The sequence below is a fragment of the Pyrus communis genome, chromosome 15, assembly GCF_963583255.1.
Source record: "Pyrus communis chromosome 15, drPyrComm1.1, whole genome shotgun sequence".
Lineage (NCBI taxonomy): Eukaryota > Viridiplantae > Streptophyta > Magnoliopsida > Rosales > Rosaceae > Pyrus > Pyrus communis.
In genome coordinates, this window is record NC_084817.1 from 3,210,597 (window position 1) to 3,234,208 (window position 23,612).

The 23,612-nt window shown below is 37.8% G+C and overlaps 4 protein-coding genes across 7 annotated transcripts; 1 reads left to right on the forward strand and 3 right to left on the reverse strand.

Moving 5' to 3' along the window:
- Nucleotides 1-1,006: 1,006 nt before the first annotated feature.
- Nucleotides 1,007-2,791, reverse strand: LOC137718533 (chorismate mutase 2-like). The gene is made up of 5 exons (XM_068458085.1): nucleotides 2,453-2,791; nucleotides 2,158-2,244; nucleotides 1,904-2,047; nucleotides 1,489-1,581; nucleotides 1,007-1,399 (listed from the first exon to the last, which is right to left on the reverse strand). The coding sequence occupies exons 1-5, from the start codon at nucleotides 2,663-2,665 to the stop codon at nucleotides 1,145-1,147; spliced, it is 792 nt and encodes a 263-aa protein (XP_068314186.1). The 5' UTR covers nucleotides 2,666-2,791; the 3' UTR covers nucleotides 1,007-1,144.
- A 2,688-nt stretch (nucleotides 2,792-5,479) lies between these two features.
- LOC137718219 (protein POLAR-like 1) lies at nucleotides 5,480-7,864 on the reverse strand. 3 transcript variants are annotated; one of them, XR_011065860.1, is made up of 5 exons: nucleotides 7,207-7,864; nucleotides 6,648-7,117; nucleotides 6,203-6,555; nucleotides 5,916-6,070; nucleotides 5,480-5,773 (listed from the first exon to the last, which is right to left on the reverse strand). XR_011065860.1 is itself a non-coding variant. In XM_068457724.1 (4 exons), exons 1-4 carry the CDS (start codon nucleotides 7,622-7,624, stop codon nucleotides 6,031-6,033), a joined length of 1,281 nt encoding a protein of 426 aa, XP_068313825.1. In that variant the 5' UTR covers nucleotides 7,625-7,864; the 3' UTR covers nucleotides 5,480-6,030. The 3 variants fall into 3 exon arrangements, 1 of the variants encoding a protein (XP_068313825.1); XR_011065859.1 differs by having other exon boundaries at nucleotides 5,480-5,785; XM_068457724.1 differs by having other exon boundaries at nucleotides 5,480-6,070.
- A 3,599-nt stretch (nucleotides 7,865-11,463) lies between these two features.
- LOC137717787 (formin-like protein 18) lies at nucleotides 11,464-20,715 on the forward strand. Of its 2 annotated transcripts, XR_011065824.1 has the most exons (18): nucleotides 11,464-12,045; nucleotides 12,809-13,509; nucleotides 13,806-14,027; nucleotides 14,138-16,431; nucleotides 16,521-16,650; nucleotides 17,091-17,162; nucleotides 17,445-17,543; nucleotides 17,688-17,729; nucleotides 18,060-18,140; nucleotides 18,227-18,277; nucleotides 18,368-18,449; nucleotides 18,682-18,776; nucleotides 18,988-19,059; nucleotides 19,161-19,277; nucleotides 19,517-19,585; nucleotides 19,676-19,742; nucleotides 20,008-20,413; nucleotides 20,518-20,715. XR_011065824.1 is itself a non-coding variant. In XM_068457275.1 (17 exons), exons 1-17 carry the CDS (start codon nucleotides 11,973-11,975, stop codon nucleotides 20,190-20,192), a joined length of 4,452 nt encoding a protein of 1,483 aa, XP_068313376.1. In that variant the 5' UTR covers nucleotides 11,464-11,972; the 3' UTR covers nucleotides 20,193-20,715. The 2 variants fall into 2 exon arrangements, 1 of the variants encoding a protein (XP_068313376.1); XM_068457275.1 differs by having other exon boundaries at nucleotides 20,008-20,715.
- Nucleotides 20,716-21,168: 453 nt separating this feature from the next.
- Nucleotides 21,169-23,089, reverse strand: LOC137718689 (probable WRKY transcription factor 40). Its single transcript, XM_068458236.1, has 4 exons — nucleotides 22,819-23,089; nucleotides 22,266-22,556; nucleotides 22,031-22,150; nucleotides 21,169-21,899 (listed from the first exon to the last, which is right to left on the reverse strand). Exons 1-4 carry the CDS (start codon nucleotides 22,846-22,848, stop codon nucleotides 21,504-21,506), a joined length of 837 nt encoding a protein of 278 aa, XP_068314337.1. The 5' UTR covers nucleotides 22,849-23,089; the 3' UTR covers nucleotides 21,169-21,503.
- Nucleotides 23,090-23,612: the final 523 nt, after the last annotated feature.

The following is a 23,612-nucleotide window of genomic DNA, read 5'->3' on the forward strand; positions in this document are numbered from 1 at the left end:
CCATTTGATGAAACTTCAAAGACCTGAAACACTTGATCCAGTGACCTTTGGTGGAAGAGATCCAACTGTTTCAGTGAGCACTGTGCTCTCCGAGGTTTTTTTTAGTGTGAACGGAATACGGGTGCACCACATGTCATTATATAAATGGTGAAATATATATGTTAAAAAATTAATAACGTATGAAATAAAATTTTCTACTACTTATATAAAAACATGTGGTGTATCACATGTGTTCCGATCATAATGAAAAAATTTCCTCTATCAGCTTGTTATTTATCGTAATTTTAGTATTTTTCTTTTTTGGCATTTACGACGTCGTCTTTGCTCTGGGGGGAAATGGTTTGGGCTTTGGGTTTTGTAATAACAGGCTGTGGAAAATGGGGAAGTGCAAGTTGGGAGTAGCAACCCGCGATTTACAAAAGCATATGCCAACCCTGTCAAGTAATTTACTTTTAAGCCGGTTTAAGTCGGTCCGGTTTAGTTTTAACCAGTTTTTTTAGATGTAAGAAAGGAAACTGGAGCAGACCGGTGCGGTTTGTTTTTTGGACCGGTTTTGAATTTTTCGATCAACACGATTTTTTAAACAATTCGATTCGGTTTTTCATTGCGGCCGTTTTTACACCCACCCCTATCTCTAATTATCTTTGGCTTGGAGATCGAATAAATGAGGAAAAACTTAAGTACACAAATAAATAGGTTATACAAAATGAGAAAAACGGTGTATGGAAATTATTTTTTATATGATATAAGGACAAACAAAAATATTTAGGTAAAACACCGTCTTAAAAGAATTGTATAGATAGAGAAATGCGCTCATGTTTGGCAAAAGATTTGATGGAAAAGAGATGAGTCATTACTTGTATTTCCTTCCACATTAATACTTAGCTTTCTCGCATAGTACCGATGGATTAGTATAATTGGTAAAGTACAAGTTCGATTCTCTCAATTGTAACAAAATTTTCGCTAACTATAACGGTAAATACACATCTCCAAACATACAACAATATATTAACAACTTTTGTATTATTATCTGATCGCGTCATAAATTTCGAAGATGAATGACGTTGTACACAATAAACGATTCAAATATGAACATTTCGTCGCTACAAGAATTTTGAACACCAAAAATTTAGGCAGAGTGAATCTAGTCAAGCCGGCGAAGGAGGTACTCAACCTGAACAAGCTTCGTGAGCGGCATTATCCATTCTCCGTAGAGGCGAGAAACTATCAACGGATCAACCTTGTATGGTTCACTTACATTGCGTTGGTCAGTTCTAGTGTTGGCATTGTCCATCAGGCTTACTTCTTGCCCAAACACCATTGCCTTCTTCTCAACTCGTTTCTTCACCTTCTCTTCCACGTCCACAAAAGTCAACAATTTCATCAGACCCTCCCTATCCTGAAATATTCAAACCCTAATTTCATTAATTTTCTGATCAACCAAAGACTTCCCCAAATGGAATTACAAGGAAAATGGTAATCACGAACCTGAGCGCGAATCGCAGGCTCATAGTCTTGAGGGGAATCTTTAAACTTAACCTCGGCAACATAGTATCCGTAATGAATTCGTCTAGAGATAGCCTGTAGATGAAACAACATTTAGTTCAACGAGAATATATGTGCGATCAGTTCATCTGAATTGAGAACTTGAAGCGACAAGTGCTTCTTTCTAGATGCATTCTTAAACACATCTCACAATAAGTAACATATGAATTTGAAAAGTGCTTTTACAAAAGCGCTTATGAGTTTGGCGGAGAAAGTACAAGTGTGCTTTTGGATTACGAATGGACAAGGACTTAAAGCATATTTCTAATAAAGTACTTATAACGAAAGTTCTTGTATTGGCGGCATGAACACTTCCACCAACCGCAATAGCATTAAAATAATTCAAAGTTAACTTCACCTGCAAGCAATCAAGATCATTAGAAGCAGTTGACGCATAGCTTCCATCGTCACCGGGGGCTGCAAACAGAGGAAGCAATTCGTCGAAATAGAAATCCCATATCTTTCCGTTTATGTTGATCGAAGCTGCAGCAGGATGCAATACCTATACAAAATTTAACCAATTATTTCCCAAAAAAATAAGAGTTCAAAATTTTTCTAGTGACAAATTCAAAAAGAGAGAGTTAAACTTTCTGGGTAAATCCCACCAATTACCGGTGGATTTTCCGGTGGCGGCAGCAATGAAGGCGGTAAACTTTCCGGCAAAAACGGAAGTTCTTCGGGATTTTCATACATACTAACCTGTTAATCAAGAGACAATGTTAGAGACGTACAACTTGAATGTTATATCGTCATGTATTTCAATTCAATCAGGCACTATTACCAATTTAATCACACGATTAAATTGGAATACCGCCGGCATGACATCCCAGTTCCTCGGAAATTCATCTCGAGAAAAAGATTATCGAAATGCAATTACCAATTACTGGTTATTAATAAGTATAGTTACCTTGGATTGGAGGGCTTCTGTTTCCTTAACAACGAACTGAAGCAGAGAACCAGAAAACGATGGGAACGCTTTCTCGTCGTACGCCGGAGAATTCAAAGGGAAGTTTGCTCTCTGAATCAGCCGGTAAATTATGGTGTCTTCTTGTTTAATCAACGCCTCTCTCACTTTCTCAAGCGTCAAAGTATCGCTCCTGGAGTTCGCTTCCGCTGCCATTTCAATATATGTGTATAAAACGTAAGGAAATTGAGGAATGCCCCCTATTTTTTTTTTTTCTCTGGTGATTTTCTCGGGAAACAAACGGAAAGTTAGAAAGATTGGTAAGGAAAGAAGAACCGGATTCTTTGCTTGGTGGGAATGGGAGGGAGACGGCGGTGGGGGGTTTTATAAGCGGACGGATAAAACAGAGCAGCAGGGGGTGTGGGTCCACGTGGCACACGGTGACGTGTGTGCGTGTGTCGACAAGATTACACGGCGGCTTTTCGTAATTAGGGACCAGCATAATGCATTTTTTGCTTACCATCTTTAATGTGGTATATGCATATAATTCTATTTATTATTATTAGATGCGTTTGAATTTTGAAATTTGTATTTATCTATTACACAAATTTTGAAATTCAAACTCATCTAACGATAATAAATAGAATAGTAAATATAGATTATACTAAATAATGGTAAATATACACCTTATTAAATGATGTTGAGCAAAAATATTATCCATATTTCGGCGGGGTTCGCCTAATTTTAACCGTCTACGTCAAGACACGGTCCGTCTCTTATAGCCATTGAATATGTAGGGTCAACAAGAAATCTGAATAGTCAATATAAAATAAAAACAGGAACACAATGATTGTTTCTGGGCCAAACAAAATTTTTCACCACTTATATAAAAACATGTGATGTATCACCTATATTCCGATCACAATAAAAAATTTCTTTAGTGGAGTAAAGAATTTTTTACTAGGTGGCCTAACCTAAAAATTTAAATTTTTATAAATAAAGAAACTTGATAATTTATTTTCAGAGTATCAACTAGCTTAAGAAAATTTTCATAAGGTGAGCCAAAATTTTTCTTTATTAAACAAATACATGTTAAAACTCAAACAAATCCAACCTTGTAAATGTACAAGAAGCAGTAAGAAAAATAATGTAAGAAAAAAAAAATGGTTTGTAAACTGTATTATATAAGTTTATATAATTAAACTAAGAGAATTTAAATCAGTGACTAAATATATAGTAGGCTACATTCAAAAATCAATAAAAATTACATATAAAATTTTATATTGATAAAACCTAATAGCTATATCCTATATGAGGAAATCACCACGGGATGACTCAGTTGTTGGGATGAATTCAAATCTATATTCTACGTGGCTCGTCTTAGGTTTGATTCCTAATGTTAATGAATAATACGACGGTGGCTAAAGAGAGGTTGAAATGCTTCTGTGAGTCTTCTCAACCTCCTAAATAGTGAATTGTTAGGACTTCGCCACGAGCTAGTCCTTTTTTTTTTTCTTTTTTTTTATAACAAAAGCTATATGGAGAAGCTTCTAAAGGAAATCATCCAATTTTTGTACCACCATAAACATAATATTAGATAGGGAAAGTGTTATGAACATGTGTTGTTTGCTTATATGCTAAGTCACATTTTAAATCCATGTTCTTCCAACTGCTAAAGGTTCTCTAATGTGAATCCGAGATAAAGAAAGACTGTCTATGTCATGGCATATATGACATCAAATGGGCTCTAATTTTTTTATTTTTTTTCAAATGACCTTCTAGTGTTTCGAATATTCAAATTCTTCAATGCAAGATAAATTTTCAGGGTTACGTGATGTGAGTGATTTGTTAACCGGCTGTACGATCCATTGACTACTTATATCTAATAAAATTGATTACTCATTGTGTTTGCAATAATTTGTAGCTTAAATAATTAAGAGCATATATACATAAAATTAAGGTTCAAAAAGGCATAAGCGCTAACCAAGCGGCGGGAAGGGCCCAACGCCTAGGCAATTTTTTTAGTTTTAATTAAATTTGTTATATGTCATTTAAACAAGTGTCTACTTATACTTAAAAAATTAAAAAAAATTATTGGGATACATAATTGCAAAATAGAATGACATATAAATTATAGGATGCGTTTGTTGCATTAGACTATCTCAGACTGAACTAGCTTCAAAGACTAAACTAGACTGTCTTAGGCTACACTAAGCTGGACTGACTTAATGAAACGTTTGGTGAAATGTCAGACTAAAAAGAAGGATAATATCAAACTACAATATTATGTTTTTTTTAATTCATATATAATAATATTAAATCAATTAATTCTACCTTTTTTTATTCTAAAAAAAAACTCTCCATCCCTCTGGAAGCCTCCATCAGTCCATTTTTCTCTCTTTTATCTCCCTCGTTCTCTTCTTCCCACAGTCTCCTTCCATTCCCTCTTTTTTTTCCGATTAATTGCCAAAAAAAAATTATGCAAAACGAAGAATCCAGCTTGGTTTTTCAGTTTTTGTTCGGTGGCGTGGAATCCTGAATGGGCAAGCTTGGTTGGCCTAGATTTGTTCGATTTTGGGTCCAACCTCATTGAAGTGGTGGTTTGTGCTTGCAGTGCCATCATTGAAGCGGGGATTGGGGACACTTCTGGGCGTCGTTGTGCTTGCAGCAGCGCTTCTTCAGCAGCATTCTTTCAAATACCTAGTCTTTTGGGGATTTGGGTTTCGACGACGATGCAGGTCCATCGTTGATCATCGGACGGCTACGAGGAGGATGCGAAGCATACTGGAGTCCTGGACGAGCTTGAGATGTAGCAAAGCAAGTGTAGGAGACGAGATTAGCAATCCTTTTCTTTTCAGGGGGTCTCACTAAGGCTTCTTAGTGAAGCGTTTAATCCCAGCAAGTCCAGCTTAGTCTCATTAAACACGATCCCTACTTGCACCAAACACAGTCTAAGTATCCTAGCCAGTCCAATGAACTTAGAGAAGCCAATCAAACACGCCCATAAAGTATTAAAACATATTCAAAATATAAGAAACAAACATATAATAATTGTTTATCCAAGTATCCAACAAATCTCTTACAATTTATTGAAGAAATGAAATGCAAAATGGAAGTTATTTATTTTCTCTTTAGTTGAGAGTCGCAACCTCAGCAGATCTAGGCAGTCTAGATGAGAGCCTAAGCAGGTCTAAACACCCTCTAGACGAGCCCTAAGCAACGCTAGGCGGAGACTTTTAGAACACTTGCAGCCCAAGCAACTACTTCAAAGGAGGACTGATGCCTGCTGAAGCAGCAAGTAGAGAAGAGGTACCCCAATGTCCTCTGCAAACCAATCTTCAACAGAATCACACAAAAAGCACAAAGTTGATTGCTTGTGTCCGAAGAAAATGTATCGAGAAAAAGTAGTTTTTGGGGCAAATGAAGACTTTCAGGAACTAATCTAAACACAGCCTCTTGGTCTCACCTGGCTGAGCGATTCTTCATCCGTGGTAAGCCTCAAATCACCATTTGGCGTGATGTTTCCGCTGTCGCTAAGAAGACTCACATGTAATGGTAATCACAAACCGTTTTATTCAGCCTCACCCTTTGCTACTAATGCCCTCGGTATCCTTACTGTTTCTGGAAGCAATTGATTGGGTTTACAGTTTAATCACAGATAAATAACGTACCCCGTAAAATTACACAGAAAATAAAAGTGACGTTACATTCATGAAGCTTGTCTAAAGCCACTGTACAGCTTGGTTTTCTCACCTAAACAAGTGAAATGTACTCTCCGAACTGTGCTGGGAAGCACCCGACGATGAAGGATCTTGATGGTGGTACGATGTGAGTGCTGCGGATGCGTTTTGTCTCCACCACGAAGCCTCCATTTCCTTCTCATGAAGCTTGCGCTTCGTGTACTCCAATGCAACTTCAAGTTCCTTTATCCGTTCTTCCTGCCTCGCTTCCAGCAGTTCGTGCAGCCTTCTCTCCAGTTCGAGTGCAGGAACTCCGTAGTCACAGGGGATTTCGTTATAATCTGCTGGTTCTGCTCCATGTGCCTCGATTTCTTCTCCAAAATCTGAGATATCGTCGCCTGTTCCATGAGCTGTGTCGTGGACAGCCTGCCATTTTTCACATTCAAGTATTTCATTTCACAAGATTAATCAATCAAAACATGAGTTTAAACAAAATTATAATTAAAATCTCTCCATACGTTTAATCTTTGTTGCTGCGTGTAGTTAGAATTGGATGAATGATTTTCTGAATCCAATTCCAAATGCAGCTGCAATCGTTCCAACTCCGCTTCAAGCTCCGCCTCGAGTTGATCCATTCCCTCCACGCATTCATCCCTTTCTCCTTCTCCTCTTCCATTTCTAACAAATTCCGAGCACACTTCACGGACCAGGCCAGATTGAAGTGAAAACCGGCTCCCAGAGCTCGAACTCGAAGCCTGTTGGAGATCGGTGGTGGAAGAAGCAAAATTCATCTCATTCGACTCCACCGCCCTGGAACCGAAACGCGAATTCTTGCTCTGCTTTTCCTCTTTTGCATTTTGAAGCAACTGCTCCATCTCCGCCCGCAACTCCGCCGTCTTTGCAAGTTCATTTTTACCGGTGACGATCAGATACACCAAACCGCACGCAACTCCCAAATTGAATGAGCTCGTATCCTTCACAATCTGTCCTGGATTTTACAAAGTTCAATAATTAGTACAAAAATCTTCAAAAATTCGATAATTTAATTCAAGAAATTCGATTTTTTGATTTGCTTACTTGATTCTGTTTCCCCGCCACCGCCGTTCAATCCATTCGTCGAACCGGTGACGTGCGTTGACTCGTCGTCGCCAGTCTCCCTCTCCGTCTTCGCGACCTCTTTCGGTCTCTTCTGGCTCCATACGACGCCGCATCGCCTCCGTTTGCCTCGCTTCAGAGTCGACAACCATCGGGAAATAATATAAAGCGGGGACGAGCACTGTAAGGCCGTGAATCCGTCGTCCTCGGGGAGGCGTTGTGGGTGTCTATCCATATTGAAGTCTCCGGCGCAATCGTAGCCGCCGGTTTCGGATCCCAATTCTTCATCAACGAGTATGTCCGCGATGCGGATGTGGCGGGTCTTGGAGTAACGGAAAGGGCAGAGAATGTTTAGGGTTTTAAAGAAGGGATCGTGATCGTCCTTCTTCTTCTTCCTCATCGGAGTTAAATGCGATGAGCCGGTGACAGTGTGTAGAGAGAGAAAGTGAGGAGAGAGACAGAGAGAGATTCAAATTGTGGAAAAAAATGGAGGGAAGCTCATCAATGGCGCCTGGGAGCGTCAGGAGGCTGCACAAATCCCTAGGGTTTATGAAATTTCCAATTCCGATAATAAAATTGGTAATTTCGGGAATTATGAAATTGGGAAATTGAAATTTGAATTGTACTTTTTTTTAAGTTAATTGGAATTATTGTGATTAAACAATATGAAATGATGCTTCCCATGTTTGAAAACGGAAAGGATCCTCAACACATCTCTTCTTCTTAATCTACAAAATCAGTGGATTCGTACCATTGAAATTTAATTCAACGATTATAAACAGGAGCTTACTTTAAAAGTTATAATAACTTCAGCCGTTTGATCAAATTTCAATAACATAAATCCACTAATTTAATGAATTATGAGGAAGGGATCAAAGCCCTTTCCTTTGAAAACAATTCCAAAAGTACAAAATCCACCTCATGATTTGAAACATTTAGTTAATTAACTATATGATACAGCCTCCACAACCATTCATCCACGTCTCAATCACGATACTTTCTTGATATAGAAGCAATTCTATTCAACAAGTGCTTTTTTTATATAAATAAATATTGGTAGCACATGGATTCGTTAGAAAATATTTTTAAAATAATTGGAAGTCTTTTAGAGAAAATATATTTAGGTTCAGAAAATACTTGAAACGTTTTTTCAAATTTTACGTACATTTTTATTAAGAATTGATTCCAAAAATACAAGTACTTTCAAACGAGCCTTAAAATTTTAAGCGCTTCCTAAAAGTACTTTGTGAACAATAAATTATTAGGTAATTCTATATAAAATGTTTTTATAACTCATAAATACTCTTAATTTTTTTTTTCAACAAAACATGGCGATAAATACTTTTAATTGTCAAGAAGCATTTTTCAATGCTTACAAAAACAGTCTCAAACAAGCATCCTCAATTTTGAAAACTGAATAGTATAAAATCTTAATTTTTTTATTTTTGTCAAATTGTTTCAAGTTGGTATCAAATATTAGGAAATAAGTATAACTAAAATAAAAGTTTAGTAGTGCAAAATCTACAACATTAGATTAGGGGTTGGTTTGATATTGCTGTGCTTTGAAAAAAACTGTTTTTGATGTGCTGTGAGAATAATTTCATTTTTGCTGCTCCACGTTTTCAGCTTATTTTAATAAAAAAATTGTGAAAATAAGTTGTTTTTAAGTGTTTACCAAACACTTGTTTGAGCTCAATTTTTTTTATACCCACTTTTTATAAAAACACATCAGTACCAAACCAGTACTAGGATTTAGAAAAATAATTCACCTATGTTTTGGGCCGCCAATATAGCATATTGGATCAATAACACAACACCACATATTTTAACTTTTTTGCTATAACATCACACGAATAATTTTGGACACCGCTACTTGAATGTTCCCGTTTCACATAAGTATTTCTTCGTGAATATACTACACCTTATGAGTTATGACCTAACACTTCATAAACCACTTAGAACAAAAGAAATGAATGAAAATGACTACATTTTTTCTTTTAGTACATCGATATATTTTTACACTAAGAAGATAAGGAGTTCGGCTAAACCACACAATGGGTGACTTCTCACTTCCAAATGAAGATAAATACTACTATACTGTAGTACTAAATAGCAGAGGACGACATGTTAAAAAATACAAATAATTGGTTCACTAATTAGGTCTTGAGCTATTGCGCCAATCGTGGTGATACCGACATACGACCAACCAATAATAATGGAAATAATAAACAGAGTGCCCCTCTATTATTTGGTTACTTGTCTTAGTTTTGTTTATTTAAATTCCAATCAGTAAGGACAATATATAAATTCCCACTGCGAATCGGTCACCATAAAGTTCTAAGAATCTATATGCAAATTTACGGATTCTGGTCGGAATGTGGACGTCCAATTGTCCAAAACCGTTTTTTTTATTAGTAAAAAATTTCCATTTTTTTTTTTTTGGTCAATGGCAATTAGTTGTAGTTAAAAGAAAAATGATTAAGGTAGGCGAGGATTTTCGAGGTAAAGTAAGACTGGACACAATTGAAGATAAAACGAAAAGAAACCGATTAAGGTGATTTTGATATGTGAAACGAATATACATATGCTCCGATTAGAAAATGCGATTATGAGATAGAAATTTAGTAAAAAAAGGTAGAGGAAGACCTATTTGGACAGAGACTTTAAGAAAATACATGAAATACTTTGAGCTAACGAATACTTGGTGCAAAATAGAGCACAATGACGTTCTAGATCTATACAGTGGCCTTTCTTGTTGTTATTGTTAATGACAAATAGTTGAAACTTTTTTATGCTTGACATATCTGGTATACTTATTTTCGAGGTTAATTTTTAATTGTATTACAGTTCCTCATAATTGAATTAATTTTCATAGAATTACTAAATTTTGTTTTACATCAGTTTATTTAACAATAATAAGTTACAAACGTTGAAAAATGCAAATTTGAAATTCTTCTCAAACGGTTAAGAAAAACAAAAGAAACTACGAGCTCGTTTGGATGTGCTTTTAAAATGACTAAAATCGCTTTTAGAGAAAATGTTTTTTGGTTCCAAAAACACTTAAAGTGCTTCTTGAAAGAAACACTAGTTATGGTGCTTCTTGAAAGAAGCACTTGCATAAAGCACTTTAAGTGCTTTTACAGAATTTACTTGTATTTTTACTAAGCGTTGATTCCAAAAATATTTTCACCAAAAGTGCTTTCAGTCATTTGAAATTCATATTTTCACCAAAAATGCAAATTTGAAATTCATCTCAAACGGTTAAGAAACAAATTGCAGATTTAGAATGTATGATCTTCATTGTTAGGCATTTATTTTGACGGAATGCTAGCAATTTTCTACTTATAACTTATTGTTTTACCTTTTTGGCTCTCTTACTCATTTTGTAACGCTGCTTGATAATCTAAACAATCTACTTTCAAGATAACCCTTTAAAGATCAATTAAGCAAAAAACAAACCAACTTAGAATCATTTAACTGTTCAATTAGCATCGTCAAAACTTTAGTGTTTAATGATAAACATGGTTCGTCTATTTATTCGATAACAATTAAACGACTAAATGATTTATGATTTAGTTAATATTTTGTATAGATGATATTTAAATGGTGTTTTAGAAAATAGATGATTCTGATTATCAAACAACATTATATGATAAATGAAAATCGAGAAGATCCAAATGAGAAAATTGCTAGCATTTTTCTTCATCTTCTATCATTTGAACTAAGAAAATAAACCAATCCAAATTGATAATACTCATCTATATTGCATGTAATGTACACCTCCATTATAAGTACTTTGCATTACTACATAATCAAGGAATATAAGATATTAATTCATTAACAAAATAAAATAGACGGCATGCTAGTAAAGTTCAATGACTTAATTTTTTGTTTTGTTTTTTTTTAAAGGAGAGGGAGAAGAGTTCGAAATTAATACATTGATTTAGCAGTGGGCTCTATTGCAGTAGGTCACTTATGATTTCCAATGGTTTGGACACGTGGCGTTTTGAGGACTGTTAATAATTTGAACCGTTGGATTTTTAATAGTAAAAAATATTAAAAATGTTACCATTGAGGCGCGTGAGAGTCCGATGCACAAACACAAGTACTATTCAGAGACTAACGATGAGCAATGTGACTTGTGTCGACAACACACGTGCGATGATGTGCCATCAAAGCAATCAAAATAATCGTCGTTCTTTTCTAATCGCGTCCTTTCTCTCCCCTAAACCCGTTAGACGCAGAAGCACACGGAGACAGAGACAGAGACAGAGACAAAACCCAGATCCCCCTCTTTCCTCAACCAAAAAATTAACGCCATATCCGACTTCTTTCTCTCTCCTCTCCTCTCCCTCTCTCTTTCTCTCTCTACATTTTTCTGATACAATGTAGGAAGAAGAAGATACCCCATTGTTGATTGAAAGCTAAGTCTTTCTCTCTCTCTCTCTCCCTCTCTGATGCACACAACAAATAAGTGTGTGAATGTGAAAGCTAAGTCTCTCAGAAGCACTTTCCGTAGAAACCCAGCAAAATCCATTCCTTCTGGTTCCTCAACATTCACTCTCTCTCTCTCTCTCTCTCTCTCTCTCTCTCTCTCTGTCATGGGGCTTGGTTATTTAATTCCTCTGGGGATTCTGTGATTTTGGCATTCGAGCTGAGATGGGTTTTGCGTTTCGGAGCAATGTGGGTTGAATTGGAGGGGTTTTAGGTATCTTTTTTGGAGGGGCGTTTTCGGATCTTGAGAAACAATGGCGTTGTTTAGGAAGTTCTTCTACCGGAAGCCACCGGATGGGCTTTTGGAGATATCTGAGAGGGTTTATGGTATGCTTTTCTGGGCTTTAGTTTCTTTCAAATTTGGTTTATTGAAGATGATGTTTGTTAAATTTGTGCAATGGCTTGAATGTGGGTTGTGTTACTGGTATTTTTCCTTCTTTTTGTTCCTTTTTTTTCGTGTGTTGTTGTTAGAAACTCAACTAAGAGCTGCTTGTTTGCAATTTGAGAAGATGTCTATATTTGGAGATGCATATTACTGTGCCCTTTGGGATTCCAAAGAATGAAGTGAACTGCATTAGTTGGACAGAATCTGCATGAATGGAACTGCATTAGTTTGACCAATACAGACATTGGGGAGGCTCTGTTTAATATGTCCTGGGAATAGGGTTTAGGGTTGATTTGTGGGCACACGCCGGACAAGTTTCAAGTTCCCGTATATTGCTAGAATTTTTTATCTGGCAATTAACTATTGTGCTCTAAAGTTGAAAGAAGAAATGAATCTAAAGTCGCTACTTCGTTTGCACACAGACACAAATTGTGAAACTTTATTTTGGTGTGGTAATGTACAAATTTTGCACAGATACAATGTATGCATGAATGTGGAATTTATCAAATTTTTGTGTTCTTTATATACTTCCTAATATGTATATCCTTCAACAGTTGAATGCTGATGAATGTTTCAGAAGGAAAAAGTTTGTTTTGTATTTGCTGGCTTGTTCACGTGTTCTGTGTATAGTTTTGCCCTTACGCTGCAGAAGAATCTAAACCATGTATATTTACTTGTTGGTAATTGTTTTCTCTACACATGTAGTTTTTGATTGCTGTTTTACCACCGACGTTTTGGGAGAAGATGAATATAAAGTCTACATAGGAGGCATAGCAGGACAACTGCGTGACCAGTTTCCTGATGCGTCATTCATGGTCTTTAACTTTCGAGATGGAGAAAACCAAAGCCTGCTTTGCAACATATTGTCTGAGTATGACATGACGATAATGGACTATCCTCGCCACTACGAAGGTTGCGCACTACTCACAATGGAAGCGATCCACCACTTCCTGAGGTCAAGTGAAAGCTGGCTTTCACTCGGGCAACATAATGTGCTCTTGATGCATTGTGAACGAGGTGGTTGGTTGGTATTGGCATTCATGCTGGCTGCACTCTTGATTTACAGGAAGCAGTACACTGAGGAGCACAAGACTTTGGACATGATTTACAAGCAAGCACCTAGGGAACTTTTGCAGTTAATGTCACCGTTGAATCCCATGCCTTCGCAACTGAGGTATTTGCAGTATATAACAAGAAGAAATGTGGGATCAGAATGGCCTCCACTGGATAGGGCGCTTACGTTGGACTGCATCATCATTAGATTTATTCCTAATATGGATGGAGAGGGAGGTTGCCGTCCAATATTTAGAATATATGGACAGGACCCTTTTATGGCTGCTGATCGAACTCCTAAAGTTTTGTTCTCAACTCCAAAAAGGAGCAAATTAGTACGACATTACAAGCAGGTGGTTGAAGTCATTTTACTCTCATTTATATGTTTTTTCTTTTGGTAATGTGTAGATTGTATTTTTCTCTTCCTGAACAAGGAAGAGCTTTTTGTTGGTAATTTGTTCTCATGTGCTTGGATCGTTTACCCTTCCAACCGTACTCTTAAGTTCTTAACTGCCCTATTGGAAGTTGCTGGAAATCTGTTCTCATGTGCTATTATCTTAAGTTGGATAGTTGCATGTCATGGTTTCTTTTATCTATATGTTGATGCTTTGCTTTGAACTTCGTTTTAATTCTTAACTTATTGGTGCAGGCAGATTGTGAACTAGTTAAAATTGATATACATTGCCATATCCAAGGTGATGTGGTTCTAGAGTGTATTAGTCTGGATGGTGATCTGGAACGCGAAGAGATGATGTTTCGGATCATGTTCAATACGGCCTTTATAAGGTCCAATATTTTGATGCTTAATCGTGAGGACATAGACATCTTATGGAATGTTAAGGATCAATTTCCCAAGAATTTCAGAGCAGAGGTACTCATCTACCCTTTGCGTTCTCCTTTTTGTTTAGTGAAATTTCAACTCATGTTTAGGAGCACTTGGTAATCATTATCACTACTGTTAATAATTTTATCTGGATGAAGGTTCTTTTCTCGGAGATGGATGCTGCATCTTCTCTTATATCTATTGATTTGCCTGGTATGGAGGAGAAAGATGGCCTTCCTGTGGAAGCTTTTGCAAAAGTTCAGGAGATTTTTAGCAACGTAGATTGGCTAGATCCAAAGGCAGATGTAACGCATGTGCTCCAGAAGATTGCCTCGTCAGGCGTTCTTCATAAACTGGATAGTGCTTCTTTGCATAATGTAGAAACAGGCAGCTTGTTGCTGGACTCAACTCCTGAAAAACTTAAATCAGAAGTGAAGTCATCAGAAAATGATATCAATAGTCCCACATTCATGGCTCAGGGGAAACATGATAGTGCTTCTGGTTATACTACAGAGACAGGGAGCTTTTCGCTTGAATCAATTCCTGAAAAACTTCGTTCAGAAGTTAAATCAATAGAAAATGATGTCAGGAGTCTCACATCTGTGGCTCAGGGAAAGCATGATGGTGCTTCTGCTCATACCATGGAGACAGGCAACTTATTGTTAGAATCACTTCCTGGAAAAGTTAAATCAGAACCAAAGGCAACAGAAAATGTTATTAAATCAGAAGTGAATTCAGCAGCAACTGATATCAAGAGTACCGCATCTATGGCTCAGGGGAGACATGATAGTGCTTCTGCTCATGCTACAGAGACAGCCAACTTGTTGGTAGAATCACTTCCCGAATGCCGCAAAACAGAACCAAGGGCATCAGAAAATAGTATCAAGAGTCCTCCATACATGGCTCTTGGGAAACTATCTATCACCAACATTCAACCGTCTCTAGACAGCGGTTTAATCAGAAAAAAGATTGAACCCCAAGACCTACAAGCTGCTCTCCTACACCCTACCCATTCTAAAATCATATCTCAGCGAGCACGTCAAGGTTCCCTATCTGCACCAGTTTCATTTTGTAATTCCTTGCAAGGATCGCCTGTGCCAATATCAAGATATCAAAGTGCACCCTCAGCTCTTGGCATTACAGCTCTGTTGCAGGATCATGCTACATATAATAGGGAAGACCAAATCCGACAGCCTGAAACTGTATCTCCCCCATCGCATGCCACATCAGCTCCTGATTTAACTCTACGGTCTCTACCTAAATCTGTCCAACCTGGTAAGTTGTCTTTTCCCGCACCACCACCTTCTTCGTTGCAATTTTCTGGGCTTGCAACTGTAGAAAAGGTTTCTGTTGCTACTCCACCTTCTCCTCTGCCACTAGAACTTCTACAACAAACTTCAAATTCCCCAGAGTCTTTGCTTAACGAGCACACTAAAACTACATTACAGGGTAAAGGTCAGTTAGCATCTGTTCCTCTTCCCCCTCCACCTCCACCTCCACCTCGTAGTCAGTCAGTGACATCTTCATCCTCTGACAGCAAGGGCTCAGTTTCAATTCCCCCTCCCCCTGCACCTCCTCATTTTTCAGGGGCATCTCCATCTTCCCCTGTCAAGAACTCAATTTCAGCTCCCCCTCCCCCTCCTCCACCCCCATCTTTTTCAGGGTCATCTCCATCTCTCTCTGGCAAGAATTTAATTTCATCGCCCCCTCCTCCTACTCTCCCTTCATCCTTGGATGAATCTCCATCATCCTCTCTCAAGAACTCAAGTTCAGCTCCCCTTGCTCCTCCCCCTCCTTCATCCTTTCTAGGAACATCATCCTCTGTCAAGAAATCAGTCTCACCCCCCACTCCCCCGCCACCTCCCCCTTCCTTCCAGGGAATGTCATCCTCTGTCAAGAGCTCAGTTTCAACCCCACCTCCCCCTCCTCCACCTCCATTTTCAGGAAGACCACCATCATCCACAGTCAATAGACCCTCCACTGAAGCTCCCCCTCCCCCTCCACTCCCTGGTTCTGCTTCCTCAGCAGTCACGTCTGGCCCCACTCCACCTCCTCCACCTCCTTTACGTTCAGGCCCTGCCTCTACTTCAACTGTAACACCTTCTGCTCCACCACCGCCCCCTCCTCCAGCTTTGGCACCAAAGGAATCCTTATCCCAGAATGCTGTACCTGTGCCACCTGTACCACCTCCTCCTCACTCCAATGGGGTATCAAAATCTAGTGGTTCCCCCACATCCAACTCCAGGGATAGTAATGGTAATATTCCTTCAATTCCTGGACCACCGTCTGGTGTTCCATTTAGTCTGAAGGGACGGGGCCTCACGCGTCCAAGTTCCAGAAATCAGCCTCAACCTAAAAAGGCCAATCTAAAGCCTTATCATTGGCTAAAATTAACAAGAGCGATGCACGGAAGCTTATGGGCTGAAGCACAAAAAGCTGATGAAGCAACCAAGTATGCCATTTTTTGTAAATAATTTATTAGTTTCTATAAATTCATACAATTGGCTCCCTATTATTCTGAATCTGTTTACTCTGCTCCAGGCCTCCAGAGTTTGACATGAAAGAACTCGAGAGTCTTTTTTCTGCGGCTGCTCCAAATTCAGAGAATGGGAATGCAGGAGGAAAATCTGGTGGTCGTGCCAAAGGACCTAAATCTGAAAAAGTTCAGCTGGTAATTTGCATTGCATACTGGTTTTACTTCATTTGTGGGTAACTAGAGTTGTGTCGATCTGTTAATGCAGGGTGGGCTTACCTGACCTAGTGTACATCAGTAATGTTCCTCAACGGGTCCTACAAGGAGCATTTTGATGTGTTGTGTATATTAAGGATCAAATTATTAATTCAGCAGTATGTGCAAGTGGAACTTCATAGTATGTTTCCACAGAGCCAATAGCAATTGTGCTTGGTCATAAAGTCTATTATTTCTTGCACAAGCTCTCCTTTTTTGGCATGTTGGAAAAATCTTGTAAATGTGTTATTGCTAGTTAACTGGCTTGAAATGAGGATCTGTCTAGCGTGTTTCTGGTTGTACCTTTTTATTTTGTATTGAATTAATTGAATAGTCTTCCCTTGCCACCTCAATTGTAATGAGAAATTTACTGGTTCTTGCAGATTGAGCTAAGGCGGGCATATAATTGCGAAATAATGCTTACTAAAGTTAAAATCCCTTTGCCTGATTTGATGGTAAGCTAAACCTAAATGGACATGTTATCTTGTATATCCTCAACAGTTTGAGTTAGTCTGTGGTTCTATAAACAAATAAATGGGAGTTAAATACTGATTAAGTTACAATTTAAAAACTTCAAATACTAGCAAGTAGTGACTGTTTCTTTGCTGAAAAGATGCATGATATCAACTGGTGTTCTGATTTTTGGATGTTGGGTGCAATGATCTTAGTACAGAAGTTCCTACATTAATGATAGCTTGTCTAATTTGTTCCTTTTCTTTCCTACTGACATCTTTCAGAGTTCAGTGCTTGCCTTGGACGATTCTGCATTAGATATTGATCAGGTTGAGAACCTCATAAAATTTTGTCCAACAAAAGAAGAGATGGAATTACTCAAGGTACTCTTATCTCGTTGTAATCTTCTGCTTCATGCCACTGTGAGAGCTTCTATAAAATTCCCTTGTTATTTTTACTTCAAATTGCTTACAATAAGTATACAAGGCTTCTGTTTTCTGAGTAACAAATCATGCTTTGGTGCTCAGGGTTACAATGGAGACAAGGAAAACTTGGGAAAATGTGAACAGGTGAGTGGATTTTACGTTTTCCATCTTTCCCTTACCTCTCCTTTCTTTTCAATTGAGAATTCATTTTGTTGACAGCAAGGCAAGTGCTGTCTTTATAATTCTGCTCATTTAATTATATGCTAGCTTCTTGTTGCTTACCGTTCGGCTGAAATAAAATATATTTTGGTGTCAACTGCATAACTCTTAAGATGCTCTTTGAATTTAGTCTTAGTTTTGTATTAGTACTGAACTCTTTGGGAGAAATCACCTTGATAAGAATCTTAACTCCCATCTCCCGGTGTCTCTCTACATTTTATGCTTTGATTAATTACTTTGTGCATTTTATGACAGTTTTTCCTTGAACTAATGAAAGTTCCACGGGTAGAGCCCAAGCTTAGAGTTTTCTCATTTAAAATACAATTCCATACCCAGGTGAGGGGACTGTATTATTTCCCAATGCTTTCTGTTTCTGTTGTGCTTCATGTTATTCACGTGTCCATGGTGTTGCAATTTGTTAGGTTTTCGATCTCAGAAGGAATTTGAACACCGTCAATTCAGTGGCTGATGAGGCAAGCAACTTTTCATTTTTGAGTACTTATGTTTTCATCTGTGATTGATAAGTTCACCTCTTAATCTATTTCCACTAACGTGCTTATCAGATCAGAAGTTCGGAAAAGCTGAAAAGGATCATGCAAACCATTCTTTCTTTGGGTAATGCCTTGAATCATGGGACTGCAAGAGGTGAGTGGATTTTGTTGGTTACCATTTTGTGTTAATACATCATTATGATGTATATGATTTGAAGACGTGGTGAATCACTGCATACATCGACTATGGTGTGATAAATGAAACAAAGTTGCAAGTTAGGGTTGGGCAGATGTGTAATTGTTGCAAAAATGTTATAAAATAAGCTCATTTTTCCTTGTTTTGCGTTGATTAATTTTGTTCTTAGTCTTTTTAATTATACCTGTAGGTTCTGCTATTGGATTTCGATTGGATAGTCTCCTTAAGCTCACTGATACACGAGCCCGTAATAACAAGATGACTCTCATGCATTACCTCTGTAAGGTGATTTCTTTAAAGCCTTTTAGTCCATTCTTTTAATCTTTTGTGGAACTTTTCTCCTTCACTTGGTACACGTTGATCTGGAGAAGTTTAAGCAATATAGAAAACGTTCATTTGGTTAAGTCCCAAACTGATCTTATAGATGGAGTTGTTCTACAAGTGTATAATTTTTAACTTTGACAATTCTATAAAATTCCTCTCCAACAAACCACAGGTGCTTGCGGAGAAGCTGCCAGAACTTCTTGATTTTCCGAAAGACCTAGTTAGTTTGGAGGCTTCAACAAAGGTATTATGTTTCCTTTTTTTTTCTTTCTCCCTTAATTCTTGTAGGTAAAGTGAACTTTTATACATTTGGTGCGAATGAGCTAAATTTTAATTATGATGTAGGTACAATTGAAATATTTGGCAGAGGAAATGCAAGCCATTAGTAAAGGGCTAGAGAAGGTTGTGCAAGAGTTGACTGCCTCCGAAAATGATGGTCCTGTGTCAGAAACGTTTTGCAAGGTGACATACATAAACTATTTGGCACATTTGGCTTGCAGAAACTATATTAGATGACATAGTTGGCTCACATATAAAACTTAAAGACCATCATAATAAACACTTGATCACCGATGGCAAAGTTCAACAACTGCCTCTCATTCAAGTTGTTGTACAAAGATCATAATGTGCTTGTGATTTCATCCTGTTTTTGGTAGATCTATTTTGATGCTAATTTAATTTATCTACTGAGAAATGTTCAGACGCTAAAGGAGTTCCTTGGTCATGCTGAAGCCGAAGTGAGGTCGTTGGCGTCACTTTATTCTACTGTGGTATGTCTCAATTTTTTTAAGCTGTTGGATTTGCTTGTGACATCTTAAGAGAAACATTGTTAAACTTACCTTCAACGTGGTTGTCTTCAGGGGAGAAATGCAGATGCATTAGCTCTTTATTTTGGGGAAGATCCTGCTCGTTGCCCGTTTGAGCAAGGTACATTTTTTCTAACTTTGTTGTGTTTCTGATTTTCTATGAACCGTAGGTAATTCTTTTCATCCATAAATATTCTGTGACGATTCAGAAGTAGTCTTGGTCTATACCCTCTGCGTTGAGTGTCGCGCATTCTTAGGAACATGCAAACTGTTTATTGATCCTCTGACTAGATGCTAAGAATGAAGTAATGTGATTTCACGGACAACATTTACTCTTTAACTGCATTATCGTATTTTCGGATTGATTTTTGAAATTTGTCATGCAGTTGTATCTACTCTATTCAACTTTGTGAAGTTGTTTGTCCGAGCGCATGAGGAAAACTGTAAGCAGCTTGAATTTGAAAAGAAGAAAGCACTCAAGGAGGCGGAAAATGAGAAGATGAAAGCGGGAAATCTTTCCAAAAAAGAGTCCGAGCTCTTGATACAGAACCAGTACGAGTGCCAGCATTAAGTCGTAATGATACATATCACCTTTGTTCCCTTTCGCAACCAAAGCTGTTCTCCGGTGGATATATTTTTTCACTCCGTGGATTAAATCCGTTGAAAGGTTCAGAGGATCGTGAACACAAATACGGCTGAGACATCCAATTCTGGTGACGTGCAGAAGAATGTTTTCGTCTTCATTTTAAAGTAAAGCCGGTGGTGTACAGAAGGGAGAAGTCACTTTAAGTAGTAAGCTCATTTCGTCCTCTAATATTGTTTTTGGGAACTTCTGATCCGTCTCTTGTGATTTCATCGTTGTTTCCGTTAATTCGGTTTAATGTTTTCTGGAGCAGAGATGCTGGAGTGTATACGGAGTCGGGTTCAACAAGCTACTTGTACCATATGAATGAAGAATTTTGTTGTATAAATATACACAGTAGCTAGCTTTTTAGGTTTCCTTTTCGGCTTTTCCCATCCCTAATTTTAGTTGTAGGGATGTAAATCTTTGATACAAGGGAATAGAAAAAGGCAATATAATCTAAATTTTTTGAGAATGGGCCATATGAATGACAAACATCGGAGCATATGCTCTAATGTATCTTATATGTTAGGATTTTTACCATAAGATTTAACGGCTAAAATTCCGGTGAATAGGATACATCGAAACATACTAGAAAATCTCATACGAACAAAGACAATCGAATGGGATGCAGAAAAACTACTATTTGCTCTCCCTCCCAAGGACTCTTGGCATAGAGGAAAGGACAAAGACCGGAGCTATGCTTTTCTGGTAGGTTTTTGGTCTTTGTCTTGAAGCTCCAGTCAATTGTGCTTATTGTCTACAACCTTGGGTTGGTATTATTATTCAACTAAATGGATAATGACATGGTGAAAATGGCTGTGATATATTCAAATCCCTAGTCCAATTTTCCAAGACGTATAGCACCAACCACTCATGTCACTCTGGGCACACGTGTTCAAGTTTGAGACTCTAGGGGTAGCGCGGAATTGAAAACAGGACCTTGGATGAATGAATAAATACTCAACCACTTAAATTGCAAGGCTTTGAATATTAATACTAGCTCGTTTAATTAATAATTATGGTTGAATTACAGCAGATAACTTACAAAATACAGTATATGTTGAAAAGTAAAGATGAATGATTTTTCATTTTGAGGTGATCGAAGGAGATAAGACACGAAGGAAACTCATCATTTCATGGGAATTTTAAATGATAAGCTTTATTAATGCGTTGTCCGTCTTCGACCGTCAAGTTGGACAAATTTGCTTCATTTCTTTCTTCTACGTATCTTGACTATAAGGAGTTATCCGCTCCAATCTATGAATTTGATCTATTTGCAGGTCTTGCAATCGAACGTGCAACTGCGGCAGCTAAAGTTTGTGTGAAATTAGGATCCTTGGTTAACGAAGCAACGTAATCCTCAACTCTTCCGGGGCTAACCATGCTTTGAGGGCTTCCCAATCCTCCATTTTCTTGATTACTGGATCCCGAGAGACTAAGATCGAGCGTTACAGGCTCCGGCAGAGAGGGACTTATATTAATCACGTCATTATTAGTTCCGATACCACTTGAAGGAAAATTAACGGGCACAATTATGTTCTTATGTGAACATGAAAATTGTCCAAATGGTACAGAATCATTGATGGCGTCATGGTTGTGCTCTCCTTCGTATGTCGCCACGAGGATGGAATCATCCTCTATGCACCTCTGTACCTAAATTTCAGGCAGCGGAAAACACAGGATAAACAAGTTTAGCTAAAAGAAAAAAATATTAGTGAATTCATTTGCAAATTAATTAAAAAAAAAACTTAATTTCTTTGGGCAAATGGTTCATTTATACGGACCTTCTTTTTGACAGGGCATCGAGGAGCGAAGGAACACCTGAAATAAGCTCGAGGGGATGAAGGGTTGTCTTTGGTGACCTTCTGTCCATATTTCCTCCATTGATATCCATCTTTCACAATCTAATTAATTTCGTTGAATTAAATTCACAATTAATATTAATAAATAAACCTAATGCTTTTAGGTTTATATCTAATTAGTCTAATTTTCTACTTTATAAGGGAGGACTTGACTTACAAGGCTGTTGTCTTTAGAATCGGTTTTCACGAGGACCTGTGATGTCTTATTGTGGGATGCCGGAAACTGATCGGGATGCTCATCAGTTCTCTGTCTCTTGCTCGTAATCGCGCTGTTGATATTCGTGGTCATGATATGTCGATGATCACACGGTTGTTGTTGGATATGCATTTGGCGCAGCTGCTGCAGCTCAAGTGTTGAGCGCTTGGTGGTCAAGTGTTGAAGCAGGAATCTTAGGATTTCATTCTCTTTCCTCAAACGTTGCAAGTCTTCTTGAACACTGTCTACAACCTGATCACGATCATCAACCATAATACAAAAGCAAAATCATCAAACGATCTCATAAATTATTCAACCCTAGGTCACGAAGAGTCCGTGGGGGTTAACTCAAGCGATGATGGTGCATGCAGAAATGGGATAGGATTATGCTACGTCCAAGGAAAGTGGTGAGAGTGCGTGTAGAAATGCGTAAGGATTATGCTAAGTTCAGAATTTAATTCCCTCCGTTAAACCCATAAATCATAACCGCGTTTATATAGATCAAATTCAGTACCTTTTGCTTGTTAAGGGTATGAGCATCCATGTTTATAGATTCAGATAAGTTGATGTAAAGAATCAAGAACCTGCAGATTGCTGAAATAAGTATATTGTTAACAAGCTAGGGAGAAGAACAATATATAATCCGATGAAGTAGCAATACACACACACACATACAGCTACAGGTTTAGGGTATTTGTTGGGGGTCTTGAATCTTGCTGTAAAATTCAAGGAACTTTCACAATTGATTCAACGAATGTTTAGTGCCTTCGATTCCTGGCATGTCCGAGAATTTGTGTTGAAATATTGAGTAATATAATGAGCGTGTTGGAAAAATATATGATATGACCACTAGTGACGCTCTGATTACACGTAACATGCAACCACGTCACCACATGCTCGTCATCATGGGAAACGACGTAAGTTTAGTATTAGTCCGACATGTTTGTTCGGGGAGCCCTTTGAATCTTGACGCTTGCTTATGTTATAGTCTTCGACGGGTCACTTTATTTCACCTTTTGCCTTTTAATTTTCCAAGATTGTATAAAAACAAAGAAAGAAAACGAAACGTGGCTTGTTGGGATTTGCTTTTAGGGTGTATTTGCAACGTTATTGTTGTTGTAAGTACCTAATTATTACATAAAAAAACTTAATTAGAATAATAGTTTCGTAGTGATAAGGTAGTTAGAAGATTGTTCTTGTGGTAAAAAAATTGGATTTAAATTCCTATACTGAAATCTATTAAAATTTGGACCCAAAATTAAAGGTTCTATCAACTCTTCGTTAATCGTGAGCACGTGGGATTCACAT